Below are 26,473 nucleotides of genomic sequence, written 5' to 3' on the forward strand. Positions count from 1 at the left end.
TGTAATGATTGCAGAAGTGTGCACATCTGATTTATTGTCTTCTCTGTGAAAAAAACACACCAAAAACAAAATAACAATGAAAAAAAAGTTTTGAAAGATGTAGTCAAAAGTAAACTGCAATTTTACACACACTCAGACATACACAATGCATGCAAGCCTGCATCAGTCCACTGATACACTTCAATATGAAAATATTTATTCATGAATGAAATACACAGTATTTCCCACGAGACTGTAATGCACAATGTGAGAAGACAAAAAGAGAAGATATTCATGACACCATGGAAAAAAATACCAGATTAAATAGTCTCATGTGTAGGAATCAAACTGAAGTCCCATCCTGAAAATCTCCATCCATCTCTTTACTTTTGTCTTCATGGCAGGAACACATCCTTTCCAGACCCACTTACAAATTTCAACAATCATATTCACAAACACCTTGTTCTCTTTCTGGTCAGCAAAGAGACAGATTCACCAATGACAACAACATGTTCAATTTCAAAACAACACACTGTAACATACAACACACAAATATCGGCAACATTCTGTGATTATAACACACAAACTGTCATTACAACCAGTCTTCCCTTTTTGGGTGAAGAATGGGACTCTTATTTCATTTTCCTTACAGTCATGTTCCTACAAGCATGTTCAGAAGTAGAAGAAGCAGAGAAGAGGGGGAAAAAAAGAGAAAAAAGAAGAAGCTGAGTTTGCCTGTCCAGCCGCGATGTATGGTCATCTAATTTTATGTTGAAAACCAAAGCAATGTACAGACAACAAAGCAAGAATTGTCATCTCGGACATATTATTGACATAGGTTTTGCTTTGTAATGGTTTCAGCTGTGTTCCCCTTATTTTCTGTACATGTAGAAGAAAACAACAAAAAACCCCAACTGACATCACAACAGTATGTGTGGTGGACACACAAACTAAAATATACAAAAGCTCCCGAATGAAACAAAAGATTCTAGAAACAAGACTTGGACATGTCTGTTATTCAGACATCACCATCTAACTGCACATGAAACCAAAATGTTTACAATTACAAAATAATTTGTCAAATTATTGATAAGACTTGAGCTGGCAGCTTGTGAGAGACCATAAATCATCAGACAAATGTCATAAACCTGTCCAAGAATTTCCTGAGAGACTGAGCTGTCAGTGCTTAACGCATTTTGAGTGTGCGCTGACACTAACAGCTGGAAGATTTTAGTATGACTAGAAGGCAACATCTGAGCACAAGATTGTTTCAGCTTGTAAGAAACAAACCATGGAAACTGGTTTCATAATGTTTCCCTAAACTGGGAATGGTAGCCTACACAGTAGTAAGGTTAAATACATAAAAAAAAAAGAAGTTAACTTGTTGAATTCATTTTAGTCAAATGACAGTTGATACCAACAAAGACAGTAGAAGAAAGATGAGTAAATCAATCATGTGAAAGTACAGTGTTTAAATTGTTCTTGAAGAATAATTTTAATAAAAGAAAAGAAAAACTTTGTGAAAAATAAACAATAATTTCAAAGAACAAGGAAACTATATAAAACAGAATTTGGTCTTTTATTGGAACAGCTCTTTTTATGTGCAAATTTATGTAAACCCACAACTTGATTTAACTGCACTGAAAACACTAGACCTGTTCATTTCCTTGCGATACTTAGGATGAGAAAGAAAAAAAACCCAAACAAACCCAAAACATATATATCAATACAAGAGTGGAAGGAAGAGTGGAAGTCATGCTCTTAGTCTTACAAGAAGTAGGAACAATATCCACACAGTATGTTCCCAAACAGATTATGGTTGAGAAATACTACTGCTGGCAACCACAATGGGAAAGTTCAGATCTGTAATAAAACAATGTAAATATTTGTGAAGTCAAATTCTCTTGTGAAACAAACATCAGAGACAAGATGATGATTTCCGATCAAGATCAGATCAAACTCATTTCCAGAGGGTTTATAGTGTATTTCTCTCATGTCTCAACCCTTAAATGCAGCACTAAATGATAAATGTGTAAAAATATTGACAGAATCTATTGCCCCTTAAACGTTTATCAATGAGGCTCAAATAAGTGAGAAAGTTTCAATATACTAGTAACATCGCATTCCACTAATAAGTTGCATTATTAAAAGTGGTTCCGAGAAATTAAATTACCTCCCTTCCATTACAATGTGCCAACACTCAGATTGTCTTTTTGAGCTTTATGACTGGTCAAAACCATGTATAAAGTTCTCAGTGACAATGCAAAAAGTCAAACAAATCACTGCAGCCAACTACACAGACTGCTTGATTCTGGTCTCTTTCAGACCAAAAGCACACACAAATGCACAAAACCAATGGCTAATCCCTCCCTAAAGCTAAATGAAAACTATAGATGTATATCCTGAAAACCTGACAGAACATGAAAACTAAACCACCATCCAGATCTAGCAGATGAATAAGCCCTCAGGTCACCAAGATGACAGAAAGAAAAAAAAGCAAAACGGCCATAAGCTATTAGCCCAACATGATATGGTCATTGCATTTATTTCTATCTTTTGCCAAACACCTACATGTTTGAGCCCACCAAATCAATGAGCTTTGAAATACCTGAATAAAGATAAGTAAAAAACAAAACAAAAAAACAACCAACTTTTTTTTTCTTCTGAATTTATGCTTAGCCCACGAAAGAAACCAATGAGCATTAATATTTTGCCTGAAAAATATGTTACCTGAACTTGATCATCAGATCTGTACAGAGAGCCCATACATCTATGTTTAGCTTCCAAATAAATCCATATACATCTCTGAATATGAGCTCACCAAATAAATCAATGAGCATTTAAAATATCTATAAAAAAAAAAAAAGGAATTATGTTACATGGACATAATTAGATCTATACAGACAGGCTAAACATCAGTGTTTCTGGCACCAGTTTAGTGCACATCTTTTTATTGAAAACCACCACCACCAATCATTAAATACTGATTTAATCAGGGGTGGCAAGGGAGATGTTCCAGTTTTATATAAATGCAAGCAACCCATCGCCTTACATAGAGTGTAAAAACATAACCACTAGTATGTAAACCAAAGCCACCAATAAATAATATAGTGGGAACAAGATTAAATGTCTACCAGACTACAGAAATCAAGATACTTCATTCAACATAAATTTAATGTGGACAACCTTTGTAAGCTGTGATAGCTGAGGTCAAATATATGAAAATCATGTCTTTTGAACCATGCTCATGTATGTGACTGGATTACACTCAATAAAAGGAGAGTCAGAAAAAAGAGCACACAGAACAACACGAGAAGGAAATCAGTGCGTAAATATTAGGTTATTTTCAGCCAATAATAAAACAGATCTTTGAAATGCACCATGGTACTGCAGCAATTATGAATCGTACACAAACACACCACAGACATAACTATTACACATCATACATGTAGGTTCTATGGGCTACTGCTACCCATGATGCTGAACTATTAAGGGCAAAACTATACATGCAATACAAATAAATGTAAACACAAAATCTAAAGTACAACAATGACTCAAAATGGCACAAGAACATGACATAATCTGAACAAAATACAAAAACATTATGGATGGAGGTCCTGGGACAGTGAATCTGAACTCGCTGGGAAAAAAATCTCTCTATACAGCTTTACAGTCAGACCGGTGACAGTGAAATAATCATTAATCTGTCATACAAAACTTCTGACAATATTCTCAACAAAATTGTGTAATGTTAATGCCAGTGTCTCCAGGTTTAAAGTGATACACAACACACATCATGTCAGTAATTATTAACATATGTACATGAAACATCTACTAGTCCAAAGAATCATGTTCAAGTCAGAATTCTGTTGGTAAGTTCACAACACTATCATTAAAAAGTCCTTTCAATCTTTAAATGGGACAGAGAACCCACCCACCCCTCCTGAATTTAGCTGTACATTAGATACATGGCATCATATTCAGCCTCCATATAGTCCTTCATAGCTCGGCTTACTAGCTACAAACAGCATCATTCAAATAATAACATGAATGAAAGACATTTCTTCTAAATTAACAGCTTGAATGAACATGATTGTAGTCTGGTCAAGAGGAACATTCGTGGTGTCTCAAAGCAGAACTATGTATTCCTCCGACATACGCATTAATGGCAGACATAAATTCTTCAGTTATCTTCTGGTATGAATCATGTTCAGTGCTCTGTTGACATATGCATCTATGGTAGACTAAGTTATTCTTCTTCAGTTATCTTCTGGTATGAATCATGTTCAGTGCTCTGTTGACATATGCATCTATGGTAGACTAAGTTATTCATTCAGTTACCTTCATGTACAAATTATGTTCATTCTTCTTGAAAGCATGAAAGCTGTTTGTTCCCTGATGTTGATGCTCAAGAAAGGAAAACTTAAAAGTAACTTTCTCTGTAGATTTAGAGTTTTGTCACAAGACTTTCTTTAGGTGGAATGCAGTTTTTTCTCATCTAATTCATGGGGCAGATGATCACTGCAAAATCATCTGAAGTGTTTTGCATATCACACAAAACAGTCTTTCTTCTAAACTGCTACAAACAGATCAACAACAAATTAGAATGTATGTGTGTATCATTTGTGATTTAATATTCAAAATGAAAAAAAAAAGCAATAAAAAAATCCAACAAAAATCCTTGTAGCTTAATGTCACAAATATTTTGACATCTGCAACCTGATAAACTTCTAACATTGTATATAATACATTTACATTATACTGGAGAAATCCTGTTTTGTTGTGAATATTGATATGGATCGATGGATTCAATGTGCATAAATATTCCAAACATTTAAGCTACCAGCAGCAACTAAATCTGACAAACCCTTTTCCTGTGCTAAAATCAGCATTATCTGATAGATCATAATTGTGTTTGCACACATAATCCATGCTTTGTAAATACTTTCCAAACTGTAAGATTCCTGAACTTTTCCCAATTGTTCAGCAACATTTTGATTTTCCATAAAAAGTATCATAGGCCAATCAAAAGTAACAGTGGGAAGAAGACAGAGGAGGAAGCATGTCGGTACATGGAAGTCGAACAGAACACTGCATAAATGCTTCATGGAGGAAGGCATCTGACCAAACCTGACGATTGATATGCTTCATGCAAAGAGAAAGGCAACTGACACAAAAAAAGGAGAAAGAAAAAGAAAAAAATATATATATGCATCTCACAAACATCATCCCACAGAGTGATGAGGCACTCCTAAAGGGTGGTGGTACCATACCTCTTTGTCTAAATGGTGACATCTTTCTTTCTTCTCAATGAAAACAAGCACAGCTACTTCTCTCTTCCCACTCAAAAATGAGCATCACTACGTCAGAGAATTCAGGGTATCACAACTGGGTGGTTTCCCTGATACACAATGGTAGATTCAAATCAGAAAAAAAATTACCCATGAGAACAGTTTACACCAACACACTTTAACAGAAGCCCCATGACAGAATAGGTCGGAGCATTGGACCTGTGGTCCAGTGTTCACCAGTCATCAGGGTTTGAGGCCCCATTCCGACTTGGTGTCGTGTCCCTGGGAAAAGCACTTTAGTCTGATTTCCCTCACTCCAACCAGATGTTAATGGATACCTGGCTTTGGTTGGGGAGGGTATAATGCTGGAAGGAAAGGACTGGGCTAAGCCTTACTACTTCAAGCCCGAAATAGTGGATATGGATTCACTGCCCTGATGGTCATAAATTGCTAAGGGGCATTTTACCTTTTTTCAACCTCTAAAGGGTGTTCTCTTGTTTGACACCACCTGCATGATGATCATTGCTCCTACTCCACTGTCTAGCCGAGCACAATGCTGGTATCAGGTCATTTTAGCAGCTGTTCTTTGTATATCACCTTACTATCACCACCAACACATACACACAATGGAATAATGCTTAACCAAAGTCTAAAGCCACATGAAGAGTATGACTAGCTGACTGACCACAATACTGCAGCCAAACACAACCCACTATGTCCACTGTTTTCATCTCATGGCACTTGCTGATTCAAAATACTGTATTATGAAACAAACGAAAAAGATTCAAATCCATCAAACACCACTATCAAAACACTCCAAAGCCTTTCCTACTTCAAGCCTCCATGTTAAAATTCCATCTCTTTCCCCATGACTCTGACTTAAACATGTTTTACAACTAAATCAGACTTCCATGATTTGTACAAACCTTTCATTTTCAACATTAAAAAAAAAAATGGCCAAAAAGAAATATTTGATCCCTTAAGATGAACATAAAACAAAAACCGAAACAAACACAAAATAAACAATGTAAACATCAACTGAGAGGCAGAAGTGAACAGAGGTTGGTTATAATGATGGCAGACATGAAAGCAGAAATCACCCAAAATGACCACGATACCACAGCTGGCTACTGACTTCAGTCAATCCAGCCTCTTATCAGTTTAACTGGGCCTGATTCATTTTGTTATTTGGTTTTGAGTAGATGCATACCATCCTCCTGCTACAATGCAGTTTCACACAACTAACCAGGCTGCAGCAAACTATGCTGATATGCGTGAACAGGAATGTGTCAAAATTGCTTCAACTATCAAGTGCTGATTTTTTTTTTTTAAACCACTTTTCCCTCCATATTGAAGATGATTGTTAGCGCTCTATGCCCTTGTGCTAAGGAGGTAGAGCAAATTATTAATGCCCATTATCATCATCATTATTAGCTCTTCTCTGGTTTGTTCAGGTTGTTTCCTTAAAACCACCTGAGGAAAAATACAAGATTCATTTCTCCAGGTTTACATTTAATAATTCAACTGTTAAGTTTAAGATCATTAGACTCAATACTGCTTTGTATGATCCACATATATTACTACAAAAATCAACACCTGACTCAGAGACTGTCATAAGCTTACAGGTGCACCAACAGCTAAGTTGGAGCTGTGTCATCAGTGGTTTCTCCACTGCAATTGAAAATCATTTCTTGCTTAGTCTTTTGTTAAGGAATATGATTCTAAAACTATAGGCAAAACTGCACTGGCTCTTAGTACTGCATCCTTCGGGGCTAGTTGGCTTTTCGGGAACATCTCAACACTGACTGCCCTAAAGCAATCTTGGCTGGGAGAGTGGGGATGTAACTTGGGTAATAAACTCTCCATTATAATCAAATTCTTGCCCAGATAGTCAGGACAGCAGTTGCGTCCTCTGCTGTTCTAACGGTCATTGTAAGACACGATGGACTATTATACATATGATAAAAAAAAAATCACACTAAAAGACAGGCTATCAGTGACTGTGTCTCCAACAAAAGACAGGCTTTCAATGAGTTTGACTCCAGCAAAGCATTCAGCTGATGCTGTCCATTGTCCTGGGTAACCTGTGCATCATTCTATCATTATAACAGTAAAACGTTCAGCGAAAATGAACTTTTAGCATTGAAGCTATTTCCTGAGAAAATATGCAGCCATCCCTCCACTTTGACTAAATAATAAACTGAAGCAAGCTCTGAAATGACATTTGTTCTCTTTCACTCAGAGTAATAAAGTTACAACTTACTCATCTGGAATGGGTGTTTTAGATGCACTGTTTAGATGCATCCGTCAGCACATCTAGCGAGCAAACAGAAGAATCCGTGAGACATTCAGAAACCCCCCCATAGTAAATGCAATTAAATGAACACATAAAATCTACACAAAGCAACACAAATTTTAAAACACACACTGGGAACAGCCAGATGGTCAGTGCTATTCCGAATAATACAAACAGCTACTTAATAAAAACTTTCACTGTCAAATCTAAAGTTCCAAACCAGGAAATGACGGCAGGGAAATTGACACACTTTTAATCTCTTCTTGTGTAAACACAATACTGAACTGCATGAGGGAACCATTCACTTCCACATTCAAAAAATATTCTGTTGCTTGGCAACAGCTTGTGAAATTTACCCATTTCACTCAGTGGAATAGTGAGGAACAGTCAGCAATTTGTGCTGGTAACAGTTGTAAAAGTTCCATGTTGATTATAAACATTCGTATATAAAACATGAAATCAGAGAGTATGACAACAGAACAACAACAACAAAAAAGTAATAAAATACAATCATAAATTGATGAACATATGTTCTCTTACAGTCAGAGATCCATACATTTGGTTCTTCAGTCACAAACTCACAATTTCTGTACAATTTCATTCTAAACAGTACAAGCATCATGAAAACTAACTGGCACTCAAACCAACAATTCCACTCTCCAGCTAAAGAACCAAAAACAAAAGCTTGTTGGCATTTCCTTTTTCAAACTGAAAAGGACAATTACCACACCATTTCATTCAAAACAAACCTTTTGGTAGTAGTTTGCACAGGAAAGGAATCAGACCCCTGCTGGAATCTGCGCTAGTGGGTCACGATCAAAAGCCAATTTGCCCTGATCTGTGAACATTCAATTTTCAAAAGTAAGGCAGCAGAAGCTGCTTTTGTGTATTCAGTTTGATACATTCATAAAAACAGGAAAAAAAAAATTCCATACCAGCAACAAATGGTGAACAAAATTAGGACCACATAACTGAAAATGCATGCATGTGCACTCCCTATTCACAAATGGTACTGCACATTTGTTATTACTTAGAAATGTGTCTGTTTTTTTAATTGACTACAATTAATGATTAGAAAAAGAAGATATGTTAAAGATCAGTATGTCGGCTTATTAGAAATGGATGATAGCAAAAATAAAACAAAACAACCACCAACCAACCAAAGGAACAAAACCAACAAACACACAAAAAGCTACCACTCTCCCACAAGATCTGTGTTAGTGAGAGAGAGAGAGAGAAGAAGAAGAAGAAGAGAGAGAGAGGGAGTGTGTGTGTGTGTGTGTGTGTGTGTGTGTGTGCATGCGTGCTAGAAATGTGTATGTGTGTGTGAGAGTGAGAGAGAGAGAGAGAGAGAGAGAGAGAATGTGTGTATACGTATTTTCAAGTCCATTAAGTTTTATTCACATATACTTCTGAAAAATTTACCAGCTGTATAAGATTTGTCATGTTGGCTCAACATTCGTACATTGTTGGTTAACACATTATATAACGACGCTTTGCATGCTCACAACTTTATTCAACAACAGAGAAATCAAACTGACCACAGTGAAATAAAACCTGATCTACATAATACCCAATAAAATCAAAAATAAACGATGAAGTACCCAGTGTCTGAAAGAAAAAAAAAGGTCATCATTCCATCGCATTCTTTTGGCAGTTTAGTCAAGAGTGAAGTGATAAACTCCATCTGTTAGTCTGTCCCAAAGTACTTCTGTCCAAAATGGTTGGGAGTGACAGGATGCACTTCTGTCGTCACAATGGTCATGCCCGGGAACTTTGTCAGGATCTGTTTCACAGCTGCACACACAGAGTAAAGAAACGTTGTTCACAGGACAAGGAAACAAAATCTGTATCATAGTGAAGCCTCATAAACTTTATTTGAGTTACACAACCTTACATCTCTCTTATTTTCATAATTCAAATATAATAATGACATACTTCCCCAAACACAAAACACATGCAACAAAAACTCAACTTCATGTTTCTAAGCACCAGCAAATAGAAAAAAACATAATCTGTGTTATTCAACCTCAGACATCTTGACACCTAACAGAATAAAGACCATTTCCTACATACATATTGTTGACACTACAAAGTTCACAGCATTCCTGGTCAGATCCTTCTGATGTTTCATTTAAAAAAGCAATAAAAAGCAAAGCATTCAAAACCTTGACAAGAAGCCATATCACAGATGAAAACATGCTAAAAACAGAGGACAGTCAAACAAAAATAAAATCAGAACCATTTACTGTTCCCCACCCATGGAATTCACAACATATAATCAAAGCTATTATTTAAGTACACCACTAAACTCCAGCTGTATGTAGACAAAATGTAGGTGATTGTTCCTGAAGTACAGAAATTAGACATGATGAAGAAAGAAAAAGAAAACAGTAATGAAAAAGGACATTCATATGGCAGAATTTTCAGAACTGACAGAAGGCAGGCATCCTACTACTGTATGAATTACTGAATAGAGTTTAGTGTCTTGACATCCCATCTGGGCAAAACACAATTCCACACAGACAGGCAAGTACTTAGAAATAAAAATATCATGTACCAGTCATTATATAATGTGTTCACTATGTCACTGTCTTACTTCTTGTCATGACAGATTTCTCTGTGTGCAGTTCAGGATGCTCTTCCCGAGGAGAGCACAAAGTGCCCCCTATCCCCCTTTTTCTGCTGTGTGCAAGTGAATTCATTTCACAATCTGAATGATTTTTTTTCTACAGAATATTGCAAGGGACACCCTTTTGCTTCCATGGGTTCTTTTATATTTGCCAAGTGTATCCTGCACATGCTGTGGACCTTGGTTTATCATCTCATCCAAATGACTAATGAATGATCTTATTCTGAAAAAACTTCTGTGACTGTTTTATCTGGCAAAATAAGATCAAAGTTTTGACTGCATCATTCACAGAGTGACCAAAGATCCAGATAACAACACTCTTCTTCCAACAGACTTGCTGAGATACATGACTAACCTTGCGGTGTACAGAAGAGATTCAACAAAATGATGTTTTGTTCGCTGACACTGTGCTCCTGCAAAACTGTCACTGCCTTCACTACTGTGTTGCCTGTGTCTGAAATGACAACAACATAGACAGATCTCAGAGAGGATTCGTGTCATATTTCACCCATCATATTTCATCAATCAATCCATGTGTTACTAGCACCCTATTAAGCCTCACAATTACTTTATAGTCAAATTTCTTTTTATTCTCATTCAGCACACACTTGGCCAATATCACACACGTGAAAATATTGTAAATGAAACAGCTGGTATTGTCACAAAAATCGACAGGCGCAATAGGCGTGTGGTTAAAGTGTTGGATTTTCAATCTGAGGGTCCCAGGTTCAAATCTCGGTAATGGTGCCTGGTGGGAAAATGGTGGAGATTTTTTCCGATCTCCCAGGTCAACATATGTGCAGACCTGCTTGTGCCTGAAACCTCTTCATTTGTATACGCAAGCAGAAAATCAAATATGCACGTTAAAGATCCTGTAATCCATGTCAGCGTTCAGTCATTTATGGCAACAAGAACATACCATGCATGCACACCCACGAAAACGGAGTATGGCTGCCTATATAGCGGGGTATATATAAAAAAAAGGTCATACATGTAAAATCCCACTCGTGTGAATACCATGAATGAAGAAGTTACAAAAACCTGCTCACAGAATCCTGACTTCATTTGTTTTCTTTTGGAATTGGATCCTTGTTTCAGTTAAGAAAACCAACACAGTTCAACAGATCAGTGTTTGTACTGTGTTGTACATGCTGTTGACCTTTCATATTCATTTTTCACCAAGTCGATTCTGATTACAGAGTACATACTTACGAAAACAAGAGAGGCAAGGCCTTCAAGACTCACTTGTGATACACTTTAAAAAAAATCCAAGCTTTTTATGTATTGAGTATAATTTCAAAATGTAATGTTTAAGATGAGAAAGATCAGTTTAAAGCAAATTAAGTCCCCTAGCATTAATTACAGAGTAATTTCACTTTTTTACTATCTGCACCAAAACATTTGCAAAATAAATAAAACTTCCATGCTTAGCAAAAGAAGTTCCTGTTTGAACAAAAAATGATAATAATGACTGCTCTTGTTGTTGTGTCAGAATATCAGATCAAAGTGCCAAGTTTAGAGAATACAAAAAATATAAATATAACAGTAACTGCAGTTTGCATATAATTAGGCTTCATTTTTTAAATTTTTTTGTGCCCATCCCAGAGGTGCAATACTGTTTTAAACAAGATGACTGGAAAGAACTGAATATTTCCTATTTTTATGCCTAATTTGGTGTCAACTGACAAAGTATTTGCAGAGAAAATGTCAATGTTAAAGTTTACCACGGACACACAGACACACACACACACACAGACACACACACACACATAGACAACTGAACACCGGGTTAAAACATAGACTCACTTTGTTTACACAAGTGAGTCAAAAATGATATTAAATTAAAATACTAGTACTATACAAACACATCACACACACCTCTACTTTTTTTTAAATAGTTTTTCTTGTGAATGCTATAATCCTCTTTGCACAACATCCTGACAATTCAAAACAAATTTATGCCACTCCTGTGAAGTATCTTCATCATGAAAATGAGATTTATCAAGTACATATAAATCTAGTGCAAAGAGAGTGAGAGAGAGTGAGTGTGTATAGGTATGTGAGTGTGAGTGTGAGCGTGTGTGTGTGTGTGTGTGTGTAAGAGAGAGAGAGAGAGAACTCAGAACTGTTTTAATGTAAGGCCACCGGGCTGTATACATAAATGCATGTGTTGTACACACACACATATGAAAACCAAACCTTGAATTGGATGATGTTAGAAAGAATAAACTTATAATACAACAAAACTAAATAAATAAGTAAGGGTAATTTATAAACATATTTTTCATCTAAGACTGAGCACTTTCTGCTCCCTGTTTTAACGCATAAAAAATAAACATTGCTATTTCTCTTGACACAATGCTGTTGACGTATTTCTTTCTCAGAATATCATATTGTGGACAAATTGCCAGTACATGAATTTCATCTTTGTACCCTCCACAAAAGGTAGAGTTTTTCAGGCTATCTGTATAACGCTCATTAACTTAAGTTCGTTTTCTCCAAATCTGAATCTAATGAAAGACGATCTGAATTTGGAAATGGTAAGATCGAATAAATATAAGAGAGAGAGAGAGAGAGAGAGAGAGAGAGAGAGTGCATGTGTGAGTGTGCGTGTTTGTGCGTGCGTGCGCCCATGTGCATGTCACTACACTGAATTAAGTCAATGGTTTTAGCACACGTATTCAGATTTAGTCCTGATACTTATACTCACTCATGATGGGATACATCAAGAGAACTTTGCGTCGACACACATCATGTGGAACTTTGGCGTAGACACTTCTGGCTTCGTGTGTGTCCTCATCACTCTGGATGAGAATTTTCCCCAAGCGAATGGAACGGCAGCAATCCCGTAAGCCTTGCTCCATTGCCTCACCTGGCAGAAAACAGGTGAAACATTTCCCAAGCTAACTGAATGATAACAATCCCGCCATTATTTCACTATACAGAAAACAAGACCAATTTTTAAAACATTTATAACGTTTGCCTTATCTACAGAACGCATGCAAACAATCAAAGTAAATGTGATCCTATTAGGAAAAATCTAGCTCTACAGGTGAAAGTTTCATGTGTCCCACCTGTTTTTTTTTCTGTTTTTTTACCTGCAAGAAGTGTATCTTTTTAAAATCATTTGTCACAAGAAAAAACAAACTTTATAAAAAAACAAAAAAAACAAAACAAACAAGAAGTAATTTATATCAAAACATGTTGGTCATGAATTTCCTTTTCGTCCATCTCAAAAAAACGAAAAGAAAAAAAGACTTAATATTGTGCGCACTAAAACACAGATACCTGTTCTCTGAACTGATATATATCTATATATCTATATATATATATATGCTGATATACATTGAATGAACATGGCAGACCACAATAGCTTCTTCTATGTTGATCTCAACTTTCCAGTCTAGTCTAAATGTCAACATGGAGACCATTCCATTAACACAAAACTTTCAAGGTATTTCCTATGACCACTTTCAAAAGTAAGTGAAATATTTGCTCTTTTGGAGGACCTGCTGGTTTGCTAAGTGGCTAGCTCAAAATAAGCACAGTGTATGTTTTTACGTTAGGATCCAGCTCAAAATCAAATGATCTGATATTGGTGCAGAGCTTGCACTCTTTGTACGAGGCTGGGGAACTGCTCCAGTCTGCATTATTTTAAACGAAGCATTCTGTTTTGGGTTACTCACATAGTATACAAATGTGAAAAAAAAAGAAAAATACAACAATTAAAAAAAACAATAAAAAACATGTAACAGTAACAACTGCAAAGAACATAAATTGCTCATTCTTGCTTACTGGAACAGGCACCTTACTGTACCTTTTTTCTTTGTGTTTGCTAAGGGTTTGTCTATTTTTCAATGCAAGAACAAAATGATCCACAGAATTTTCTCATATGAAATCACAGAACCTGTACATTCAATTCCCTGAGGGTTCCCAGTTAGTGTTACTGATGATCATGAATTTATCATTCTACATTTCAACATCATCTATGCAATCAAGTGTAGCTGCTGATATATCGAGCTGCGTTAAACCAGGAGCAGTTGTCAAAAACAACACAGAATGATTCATGTCTATCGTGATGACAGCATCACCTCATTAATTTTCCAATCTGTTCACACAGCTTAAACTAATCACTGTGAACAGCCTCAGTCTGCTCGTCTGGTTTGTTTTTTGTGTCCCAGAATTTTGAGAAATTCTGTTTTCTGTATTTCAGTGTTGATAAATGATGATGGGGTGATGACGCTGCTGCTAGGTTAGGGTCTACTTGACAAGGCGTTATTCTCATAGTATATCCCAGCATCAACCAGGCCAGGAGATACACACATGACACCTGCCCAGGAAATCTGAGCAACACTCCCAAAGATGCATCCATGTGGAGTGATGGCCTAGAGGTAATGCTCCGCCTAGGAAGCGAGAGAAGCTGAGCGCGCTGGTTCGAATCATGCCTCAGCCGCCGATATTTTCTCCCCCTCCACTAGACCTTTAGTAGTGGTCTGGACGCTAGTCATTTGGATGAGACGATAAACCCGAGGTCCCGTGTGCAGCATGCACTTAGCGCAGATAAAAGAACCCATGGCAACAAAAGGGTTGTTCCTGGCAAAATTCTGTAGAAAAATGCACTTTGATAGGAAAAACAAATAAAACTGCACGCAGGAAAAAATACACACAAAAAAATGGGTGGAACTGTAGTGTAGTGACGTGCTCTCCCTGGGACAGCAGCTCGAATTTCACACTGAGAAATCTGTTGTGATAAAAATAAATACAAATACAAATGAAGTGGTTGACCCTCAACTGTATAGTCCCAGTATTCACACTGAGTCAACGGCACACTTTACTCTGGGTAGGAGCCACCCTGGGGCTGAAAACCCCCTACCTATGATGGGGTCGAATCTCATCCTCCCAGTTGTTAACCTGCAACACTAACCACTTCGCAATGCTGGCTGGTGCACCTCTAGTTTTAAAATTACATAGCTTTCTCTGGCTGTGTGTTATTCTTGCACTAAAACTTTATTCTGGACTGCAGAGCCTACTTTTTAAGCTGTGAAATGGATTCAGCCTCTAGTTATCTTATGAGGGCATCTGCTACAGAGAGATTGCTGTCTAACAAAAGACAACACAAAATATACATAACTGAACTGCGTACAACCACAAAATAAACTTCTGATTCCAAACAATCTATGCTAAAAATAAGTCGTGTTCCCACCATCATTCAGAAATGACACACACCAAAAAGAAATAAAAACAACAAACAAAAATACCATATCTGTCTAGCCTGTGTTGTGAATATGTACTGTAATGTCGTTACAGAAAGCTCTGAATGTTTCAACAGCAGCACTCTTGCTTACATTGGTGCAGCCTTTGTTTTGGCAGATGCTGTCAACATGCATCACACACACATGCACAAGGACAGAATTTGTTGGGTTTTTTTGGTTTTTTTTTGGTTAATGTAAAAATATCTTTGTCCTTTTTTTCTCTGTACCACACATGCACAACACACACATATGCACAGTGAAGAAATGAAGGGAGAGACAAAGCTTAAAGTACTCTATATCATTATCAGGGTATCGTTAAATCTTCCTTAAACAACTATTCATTTTGAAACATTGTTCATAACATTTTGAATTTCTGCAGTTTGAGTTTCATTATGACTAGCAAAAGAGAAATAATTTTCTCCTCCATGTCCTTCCAAACAATGCAATGACTAAATGAGTAAATCATTATCATCATATTTATTAATAGTATCATATATATTACCATTATAAGGATAATCTCTAGAGCATGGAACAACAGACTTACAGAGCATTATGGCTTTTATGTGCTTTATAATATCACTATAAAATATACAATCACGTACAGAAACGGATACATACATAAAACAATGCATGATATATTCAAAGCACAAGGGCATGCACAACCCCACCCCTCCATCTCTAAACACCCATGCACACACACAGTTATATACTATAGATAAACAACATACATCAAGCAAAGACACCATGACAGTATGAATTATATCTGCAGAGATGTGACATGCCAGAACATATTATGAGCATGTGTTAGTGTGACAACAGAACATAAGAAATATAAATAATATATACAATAAAGGACAACAGCAACAGATGACAAGCTCTGTGCGCACATGTACATGTGCGTGATTATGCTGATAGCTCACTGCCGAAACAACGGCTGTACCAATCATAATGAAGACCTTTTACAGCTTTAGCAGCTGGAGGACCTAGACTTCGCAGATGACATAAGTCTTCTCTCCCACAGGCAGCAAGATGCGCAGGAGAAACTATGTCGTGTGGCAGAAGAAGCTGAGAAGACTGGACTCCAAATCAACATTGGGAAAACAGAGGTCATGAGGGTCAACAACAAGAAGCAAGATGCAGTGCAACTACACCAAGAGAACATCAAGGAGGTTGACAAGTTTGTCTACTTAGGCAGTGTTGTCAGCAAAGACGGGGGGACGGACGAAGACATCAAGAGCCGTATCAACAAAGCAAGACACGCCTTCAACACCCTTCGACCAATCTGGAGATCGACAGCCCTCTCAATCCGCAACAAGATCCGGATTTTTAACACCAACGTGAAGTCGGTTCTACTCTATGGCTCAGAGACGTGGAGAGTGACAAAGACCAGCACCCACAAGCTTCAGACATTCACCAACAGATGTCTAAGAAACATCCTGAACATCAGATGGCCAGAGGTTGTCTCCAATGAAGAACTTTGGAACATGACAAAACAGGCCCCACTGGAGACGGAAATCAAGAAACGGAAATGGGGATGGATAGGCCATACACTACGCAAGCCTGCAACAAACATCACAAGACAGGCTCTTGATTGGAACCCACAGGGGAAAAGGAAAGTTGGCCGTCCGAAGCAGAACTGGCGGAGAAGCATTGAGGCAGAGACAAGGGCGGCCGGAATGACGTGGGCCGAACTGAAGAGGACCAGCCAGAGCCGGGTGCGTTGGAGGAGTGTTGTTGCGGCCCTATGTTCCCCACGGAATCAAGAGGAATAAGTCAAGTAAGTTTACAGCTTTAGACAATTTTTTTTTTATCAGACAAAATATGACTGAGAGAGGAAACTGACACAAATTTAACTCAGAAGGAAAAGCATGGGCTATTACTGATCAAACAATGGCATCAACTCCAAACTAACAATGCAGAGAATTCTGTATGTATAAAGGAGCAGTTTCTGGGCGTGTGTGTGTGTGTGTGTGTGTGTGTGTGTGTGTGTGTGTGTGTGTGTGTGTTTCAGATATATTTGCCCCTCATTTTCATTTATGATTAATGAAAGCTTACATAAGTTACAATATTAACTTTCACTGTTTATGTTTTGGAAGAACATTTTTGAGAAAGTGTCAGCAGATCGCTTTTGGTGAACTAGTTTGTTGATTTGTTTATGTTTTGGAAGAGCATTTTTGAGAAAGTGTCAGCAGATCGCTTTTGGTGAACTAGTTAGTCAAAATCAACAGATTTTTCACTGTTAGTGTTAATAACCTGTTGTGTTTTAACATTCTGAACATAAGCCACTGTTGTTTTTGGACAGTCTGAATCACTTGGGTTTTTTTGGTTTTTTCCCAATATACAATCTGATTTTGGGATCATGTGTGTGTTTACTGATCTTTCTTGTGTGTCTAAGTCATGGTGAGCATTAGTATGATAATTAGGATTGCTACTGGATTGGATTGATTGAATTTGGATTGTTACTGTATGTATTACTCTAAGTAACTCCTATCCACTACTCCCCCTCCCCCAATTCTACTTGCCGACCACTGCCCTGGTGTTTTCAGTTTTATTGTTGTACAGCAAGAATCACACATGAACCATGAAGGCTTTGCCACTCGTTAAAAACAGAACACAAGTCCCATGCATATGTTATGATGCAGACTGTATCCGTCCTGACCCAGTTTGGTGCTAAAAATAGCATTCTACAAAATGCTGAATGCTATGCCTGAGTTTTAAGTGCTCATGGCAGCGACACTGCGGAAGTGCATACGGGACACTTCCTTCTTCTCTTGCTTCAGTGATCACATCAGAGACACACTTGGACGAGCTCCCAAACTTAGTTGTCCAAGTGTCTAACCATCACTGTTGTAGACTGCCGCTGTGTAAGTCTTTCTTTTAACAGGAGAAACGCCCTGTGGTCATAAAGATCCAAAGTTTTTCCATCAGCTTTTCTATCCTAAATAAAAATTACACAGTATCTTTGATGATTGCCATAAACTAATAAGTGAATAAAATAACCAACAACCCACAAATGTTTCTGTTAACAGGATTTAGAAAAAAAAAAAAAGTACCGGTATATAAAAATATCCAACAACTGTTCTATTTAAAAATGTTATGGCCCATGTGAAAAAACACATACATGTAGACTTTCACTTAATCAGAATAAATCAGTATCTAAGGAAAAACAAAGACAAAACAAAACAACAAAACAAACCAATAAAAAAACCCAGACTAACAATAACATATAATACAGTAACACCAGTAAAACAAGTCTTACCACTTCGCATGATGCTAACCCCACAATTCCCTTTCTCGTACTGTAAGCCACCATAGGTCTGACCTGGATGGACAGGTAAAAAGAAGTAAAATACATATACAACCAAACAAAAGTTAAACATATAAAAGTAATATTACATGTTGAATTTATGTTGATTTTATTTATAGAAGTAAAATCATAAAGTATGTTATGTTTTCCCCTACTACAAGCACAACTACAAGCGATCGTTCATAAACCAGATGTTGATCATGAGGATTCATGATGATGAGAAATATTTTGGAGACGGGCTTCTGGATTATAAATCAATAACAAAAAGCCAAGCATATACAAATATGTCAATGATGTATGTGTGTCAATGTGCTTATGTGTGTGCATGTCTGTGTGTGTCACTGTGTGCATGCATGTGCTTGTGATACTTTGTGGTCTATTAGTATAAAGTTATTTCTAATAAAAATTATGTATCATGCACGCAAACAATTCACCCAAAGGCCACCGTTGCATGATTTTTTTCAGTTTGATTGTTTTTTTTCATTATCATAACCAACTTTTACCACGGGTTAGTTATCATTAAGTAATGTGTTTTCTATCTAACTATACTTGTGCAATGTGACCTGGTTGCCAGTAAATGAGTAATCAAACCATTGTGAAAGTCACTGTTAAAAGCCATGTCACTTTCCCAATAGGGAAAAATAACTTGCAATCCACTCATAAGGATGCCTTTCAACATAGTTTTATGATTAGTAATACCAGCCATAAATGACACATGATTCATAATATGATACATTTTTCTCTTGTAAAATATGTGTTGTGAAGAACAGCCCACTAGCACAGTCTACAGTCATGAACTGATAAAATTTCTTTAACAAAATGACAAAGTCCAAAACATCGCAGATCTTAAAAAAATATATTTAGACTCCACATAACATCAGGGTTTTCTTCAAACATACATATATTACTGAAGGACTGTAAGCCCTAAGTACAAGATCACAATTTTTGTAAAATTCACTGAATCTCAGAATTGAATTTCCAAACAGTATAACAAAAATCATTTTTTACATACCCCCTCCCACAACCACCCCAGAACAAACACACAAAAAATAAACAAACAAACACCAACCTGTAGGAGTGGTGACAACACACTCCCTGTATGGCAGCTGATTCAACCCTTCTTCCACCACCAAACGGATCTGAAATCAATAATAAATACAAATAACTGTGGAAAATCAAGACAAACATGTACATGTGATAAACTTCTAATCTTATCTTGTCAATACCAGCACAATTCCAGGCAAAAATTGCATTTGATCCCCCCCCCCCCCCCCCCCCCACACACAAATAAATTTCTACATATATATATACACATGTGGAGTGATGGCCTAGAGGTAACGCGTCCACCTAGGAAGCAAGAGAATCTGAGTGCGCTGGTTCAAATCACAGCTCAACTGCCAATATTTTCTCCCCCTCCACTAGACCTTGAGTGGTGGTCTGGACGCTAGTCATTTGGATGAGACGATAAACCGAGGTCCCGTGTGCAGCATGCACTTAGTGCTGGGAAAAGAACCCACGGCAAAAAGGGGTTGTTCCTGGCAAAATTCTGTAGAAAAATCCACTTTTCAGGAAAAACAAATAAAACTGCATGCAGGAAAAAATACAAAAAAAAAAAAAGGGTGGCACTGTAGTATAGTGATGTGCTCTCCCTGGGGAGAGCAGCCCGAATTTCACACAGAGAAATCTGTTGTGATAAAAAGAAATACAAATACAAAATTTATACAAATATATATATATATTGGGTGTCCCTCCAAAAATAACCGCTTTTTGACAAGTATTTTCTTAGTGATAGAGAAACCAAATTCACTGAAAATTTTCAAACAGTAACCATAGGGTATCATCAACAAGTCTGCAAAATATTGAAAAGTTCGGACGCAAATTATGCAAGTATTGTCAAATTCAAAACAGCATGTCAAAAAATCCAATATCAATGTGCAACGTGACCTTCATCATGTTCATGCCAGCTGCCAGGTGTTGGCATCTGTCAGTGTCAGTCTAAAGATAGCCTGTCTGGGTGTCAAGTCTATTGATTCTTTTATTGTTGTCTGTCACTCTGTGTCCAAAATCAGTTCTGTCCAAAGTTTCAGTTTGGAAGGATCAACCATGCCTTTGAGTGAAACTAAAGTGATAAGGTTACCATTGAAAACTGTTTCAAGGAGAAAGGCTGGGGTGGAAGAAGGATCGTAAAGGAATTTCCAGGCAAAGGGTGGATTCATGTCACTGTAAATAGACTTATCGCTAAAATACGTACTACAGGGTCAGTAGCACGTCAAATTTGTGTGGGAGACCCAAGACTGTATGCTCGGAGGAGAACAAAGACCGTGTTGAGGAACTGATTCAATCTCAGGAGGAGAACCCAGGGACCCACAAATCTCTTGGAGAATTTGTAAGCGATTTACTAGTGAGCAAGTCTTCTGTGCAAAGAATGGCGAAAGAACTGGAGCTGAAGCCCTTCAAGAGGATACGTGTATCAAGGAGGGACCAAAATGTTAGAGGGAAAAGAAAAACTTACTGCTGTAACTTGAATGACCGCTACTCAGCCACTCATGTGAAAAGGATCATTTTCACAGACGAGAGAGACTTTATGTCAGAGATAGCTAAAAATCACCAAAACGATCACGTTTATGGGAAATGGAAATGAGAAATTCAGCCATCTCGCCTCTATCAAGAGACTTCTAGATTTAAAAAAAAAAGATAATGGTTTCAGCTGGAGTATCCTGGAAAGGAAAAACATTCATTTTATTGACAATGATAGATCCAAGGTTGATACTGATAGTGAAAGCTACATTCAGTTATTGGATGACAATCTTCTCCCGGATTCTAGGCGTCTTTATCCTAGAAACAATTACGTGTTTCAGCAAGACGGGGCTCCTTCACACACAAGTAGCCCATCTGGAGGAGGCTACACCAGAATTCATCAAGAAAGATGAATTGCCTCCACAAAGTCCTGAATGTAACCCAATGGATTATGCCATATGGAACTCTCTGAAGCAGAAAGTTTACCGGGGAGTGAGAGACTAATTGACCGAGCAGGCATTAAAGGACAGGATAATTATGTCATGGGAGGAGATATTGGTGGAAGAAATACGTAAAAGCATTTCTGCTTGGAAAAAATGGCTTTGTTTAGTCATGGAGGAAGATGGAGAACACATTGAGCATAAATTGAAATAAGTGAGTTTTCCTCTGATATTGGATTTTTTGACATGCTGTTTGGAATTTGACAATACTTGCATAATTTGATATTTTAGATATTTTGCAGACTTACTGATGATACCCTAAGGTTACTGTGTGAAAATGTTCAATGAATTCGGTATCTCTATCACTGAGAAAATACTTGTCAAAAAGCGGCTCACTTTTTTGGGGACACCCAATATATATCAGCCCTATCTTGCTGAAACACTTAAAGTAGTAGTGTGTGCTGCTTTAGTGTGTGTTGCTTAAAGTTGCTTTTGCTAAGTAGGGTGAATTGCTTAGTGTTTGTGCTGTAATGTAAACACTATAAAAACCACTCCATGTGGCCTTGCTGTTGGTGTGAGGAGATCAAGTGTGTGCAAGTGTGCAACATCAAATGGTTGATCCAGTTTCCCCTCTCTGATCCTCTCTCTTGGTATCGAACCACACTTTTGAACAGTTTTTACAACGTGTAGGACCGTTTTAACCCCGCCATGTAGGCAGCCGTTCTCCGTTTTCGGGGGTGTGCATGCTGGGTATGTTCTTGTTTCCATAACCCACCAACACTGATATCTGATCTTCTACTTGCGCATGTACAAAGGGGGTTCAGGCACTAGCAGGTCTGCACATATGCTGACCTGGAAGATCGGAAAAATCTCCACCCTTTACCCACCAGGCGCCGTTACCAGGATTCAAACCCAGGACCCTCAGATTGAAAGTCCAATGCTTTAGCCACTCAGTTATTGCGCCCGTTGGCATCTGTACAAAACAGCTATACTCCTGTCCTCATTTCTGTTTTATTCTGTATGACAGAACATTGTGATAAAAACAAAACAAAAAACAATACAACAACAATTAATGGACGGTATAATGACTATATAAATCAGATACTTGCTCTCTTGATTCTCCAGTGTGTGGTATCTATCTACCCCAGGCCTGATAAAAAATTTTCTATCATTTGTATGAGTTTAGGTTTTCTGTTAATAACTAAATAAGTAAATGGTGCCACAGTCCTGCATCATCTGTGACCAATTACCCTTCAGGTTCCCCTGTATGTCTGCATACATAATGTGTGGGTGCGCGCGTGCGCGCGCGTGTGTGTGTGTTTGCGCAGTCGCGCATGTGCATGCTTGTTTGTGTGAGAGTGAGAGAGAAAATAGAGCAGGAACAAGAGCAAGAGAGAGAGAGAGAGAGAGAGAGGAGATAGGGAGAGAGACAGCAAACACACAGATCTTTCATAAAAATACTATTATCATGATTTTATCACTTTATGAAAGTGGAGATTTTGAACAAAACAACACCAAGACCAAATACTGCACTTGTTTGTTTTTGAATAATAAGTAAAGCCCTATTCTTTACACTAATGAATGACAATATATAAAGGAACACTCCAAACAGGTACAATCAAAGACCACCACTAAATGACTAATAAGTAATATCAAGCAATGAGGCTGAGGTGTCAAAACAGAAGCGTGTGCACACACACACACAGATATTCATACAGACACTGAGACAGACAAACACACATTCAGAAATTAGGAACAATGTCACTGAGTCAGTGAATGAGTCAGATGCCCTCAATAGTCAACCATCCAACACATGACAATGTAATGACACTAATGAGGATTTCAGCTGGTAAGTGTCCAGCTAATCAATCAGCAGTCACTGACGCAAGCTGGCAGTTCAAGCAAAAAGAAATAAACTCATCAGATAAATCATGGAGCTAAAGAAAAACAAGTGAGGGCAAGTTTTCAGGGCTTGTGTGAAACCCGATATGCTGCATCACATATGTTTTTATAGAAGAAAAGGAACTCCAAAACAGATCTTCAGCTCAGGACAGAAGATACTGTGAACTGATTGACCTTCTGTCAGTTGTGACCTTGACCTCAGACTAAACTAAGAATGATTTGTGTTCTGGCCATAAATAATCACTGAATAAATGAATGATTATCAAAGCCATGGACTGATGTAGAATAGTTAAATTCAAGTCCATAACTCTACTGTGCTGATAAATGTCTTCTGTTCTGCCTCTGTATTGTGACCTTTGACATGTAACCCTGAAGCCAAGTGAGGTTCATGGACTAATAATTGCCAATCCCAATACCAAGTTTGATAGTTTCATAAAGAATGAATGCAACAGCTCTACAGTGCTTCAACTCCAAGCTTCTTCTCTTTTTTGTTGTTGTCATTTTTGTTTTGCTTTTTTTGGGGGGATGGGGGGTTGGGTCATGTTATGACCATAACCTCTGACCCTTGACCTAGACTTTCCACAAGGTTTTTGTTCTAACCATGATCAATCACTTCCATATTTGATGAAAACTGGATGCAAGGTTCAAGGTCTGTTGTGTACAAGAGAATTTTGTTTGAAAAGAAGCTTTTGTCTGAGGCATTAAAGATACAATTTTATCTAATTCTAGAATAATACTAATGGTTTTTTTTCTTAACTTTTCTTTACCACCTCTTCTCATGATTGTTGACTTTAACTGCAATGGTACATATTTTGGAATGACATAAAAAATTGTTTTGCAGTTTTGTAACCAGGTTACATTCTAAATAAACACTCCACTTTGAAAGGTACATAGACATAAAAATGTGTTGTACTGACTGTATCTTTGATTAATCAATCAATGCTCAACTTACCAATCGGTCAGCATAAAAGATGAAATCACTTCTGGTTGTGTATCTGAAAAATGAAATCTGAATAAGAACCTGTACATCATTAATATAATGTTCAGCTTTTTTCTTTTTCTTTTTAATTATCTAATCTAACCACATATACAGTTTTGGATCAATAAAAGGAACGAGAATTTCATGTTTTTTCACTGTTTATAAAAGTGTTTGTAAAACATTTTCCTCTGCTTTACACTATTACAGTTTTATATTCTGATTTTATAGAAAATAACTGTTTTCAATGAAAAGACAATCATTAAATTTGTAAATATCAACACTGCAGTATAACAAATAGTACTGTTCTGGGCAGAGTGCAGAACCTTTTGACATTCAGCTTTTACATTATATGAGTGAGTCTGATTGAAATTGAAGGAGAATTGCGAGTAAACAGTTGTTTTTCAAAGCAGTTGAACATCAAGGAGGAGAGCCGAGGGCTGAGTGGGAATGAGTGACGAACCCTTAATGTTCAACGTACATCCCCCCGCCCCCCAACTCCTAATTTGTCATGACAGCGTGTTGAAATGACCATAACAGTATAAATCTACTTGACCGGTTTGCATCAGTGCCTTGAGCACATGGTGATATCTTGCAAAACGTTATGGTTAAAAAAAACCCAAAAAACAACCCGGTGTACAGCAAAATTTGTAACATGAAAAATAAAACTCGCTGATTAATGACGAAGTACAATAAATGAATAAAATAAAATATATATAAACTGCATAGTACGGGAACCGGAATTCTACTCAAAACATATCCAAAATAATTAAATGCGCATCTGGGGAAATACAGCAGACGATCTCGCGGTTTTCCCCACACGCATAACGTTGTTCGACTCACTTGTCTCTCAGCATGGTCTGGAGTTCCCTGACATTGTCTGTTACTCGAAGAATTTTAAGCGACGAACGGAAGACTTCGTCATCGAGCACTGAAGAAGTAGGAATCACATCAGGTTCCATTCCTGCTCTGTTTAGATTAAAACCCACTTCTCTTTCCACGCGGCTGTCCACGAAAGCTTTGTTCTCGCAATCTGGAACCAGTCACGTGACTAATTTGTTCCAGTTTAAAACCCACAGTATTTACTGTTGCTGGAATGAAAATATTTTTTAAAAGTCGGTAAGCTTAAACATAGAAAGAATCGAACATTCCAAACAAGTGTTGTCTCAAGTATGCACGTTTTCCACGCGCGTTTTTCTCGATATTGTTAATATTTTTCACAAGGTGCGTGATGGGCAATTACTCTGTGTTCCAAAATTGAAGGGACACAACTGCCTTGAGGTCACGTGACTGCCAAGTGTCGCAAACATGGAAGCCCAGGAGTGTGTCGTCTGTTAGAGTACCAACAGGTTAATAACTTTGTAGCTCCTGTTGTTTTTACTCATTTAGTGCTGTTTTCTACAATGCATTTGTGTTTGAAGCAAATGTTGGACTGACTTACAATTGTTTATTGAGGTTGAATGATCTTAGTCGTATTGACTTTAATGATTAAATCAGTTGAAGTGTTTTCATGCCATATGCGCTCCGCCCATTCTTATGCTGATGTGTCTAACGCAGATTTAGAGCTCTGCTTTTAAAGTGACCAACTCTTATTCTTATACGAACAAAAGATACGGGCAAAGGTATTCATTAATAATGGATCTTTATTTGTAGTGGAAAGAATAACCTCATGGGTCATCAGTGACACATTATTTTGTAGGCATTTCCAGCCAAGCCAGAGTTAAGATCTACTGTCTGATAATTACGGTTGATGCAAACTGAGATATAAATCACAAGAACACAAAGTTTGTTTAAGTTACAATTCAGTGTTTTACTGATTAGATTCAATGTAATTCACAAACTGATAATGATCAGAAATTGGCTTCTTCCTGTTATTGTATT

At 37.4% G+C, this 26,473-nt stretch overlaps 2 protein-coding genes across 6 annotated transcripts in view; one reads left to right on the forward strand and one right to left on the reverse strand.

Annotated features, from left to right (window-relative positions):
- Positions 1–179: 179 nt before the first annotated feature.
- LOC143282858 (uracil phosphoribosyltransferase homolog) lies at positions 180–25,797 on the reverse strand. 4 transcript variants are annotated; one of them, XR_013055321.1, is made up of 9 exons: positions 25,436–25,797; positions 24,569–24,611; positions 19,827–19,896; positions 18,710–18,772; positions 12,909–13,070; positions 10,554–10,652; positions 9,171–9,363; positions 8,316–8,404; positions 180–7,586 (listed from the first exon to the last, which is right to left on the reverse strand). XR_013055321.1 is itself a non-coding variant. In XM_076588710.1 (7 exons), the coding sequence occupies exons 1-7, from the start codon at positions 25,552–25,554 to the stop codon at positions 9,257–9,259; spliced, it is 663 nt and encodes a 220-aa protein (XP_076444825.1). In that variant the 5' UTR covers positions 25,555–25,797; the 3' UTR covers positions 180–9,256. The 4 variants fall into 4 exon arrangements, 1 of the variants encoding a protein (XP_076444825.1); XR_013055320.1 differs by having other exon boundaries at positions 180–8,404; XR_013055319.1 differs by having other exon boundaries at positions 8,316–9,363.
- An 80-nt stretch (positions 25,798–25,877) lies between these two features.
- Positions 25,878–26,473, forward strand: part of LOC143282859 (uncharacterized) — a 67,864-nt gene continuing 67,268 nt past the window's right edge. For both annotated transcript variants that reach the window (XM_076588713.1, XM_076588714.1), the window contains exon 1: positions 25,878–25,941. The gene's annotated coding sequence lies outside the window, so the exon portion shown is untranslated. The remainder of the gene's footprint in view (positions 25,942–26,473) is intronic.

This window comes from Babylonia areolata, chromosome 6, assembly GCF_041734735.1.
Source record: "Babylonia areolata isolate BAREFJ2019XMU chromosome 6, ASM4173473v1, whole genome shotgun sequence".
Classification (NCBI taxonomy): Eukaryota; Metazoa; Mollusca; class Gastropoda; order Neogastropoda; family Buccinidae; genus Babylonia; species Babylonia areolata.

Excerpts from the sequence above, each read along its gene's own strand:
- LOC143282858 (XM_076588710.1), bottom strand. The coding sequence starts at position 25,554 with ATGGAACCTGATGTGATTCCTACTTCTTCAGTGCTCGATGACGAAGTC. Across the intron at positions 10,653-12,908 it reads CTTGATGTATCCCATCATGA|ACACAGGCAACACAGTAGTG; the intron begins GTGAGTATAAGT and ends TTGTCATTTCAG. Across the intron at positions 9,364-10,553 it reads TCTCTTCTGTACACCGCAAG|CTGTGAAACAGATCCTGACA; the intron begins GTTAGTCATGTA and ends CTGTGTGTGCAG.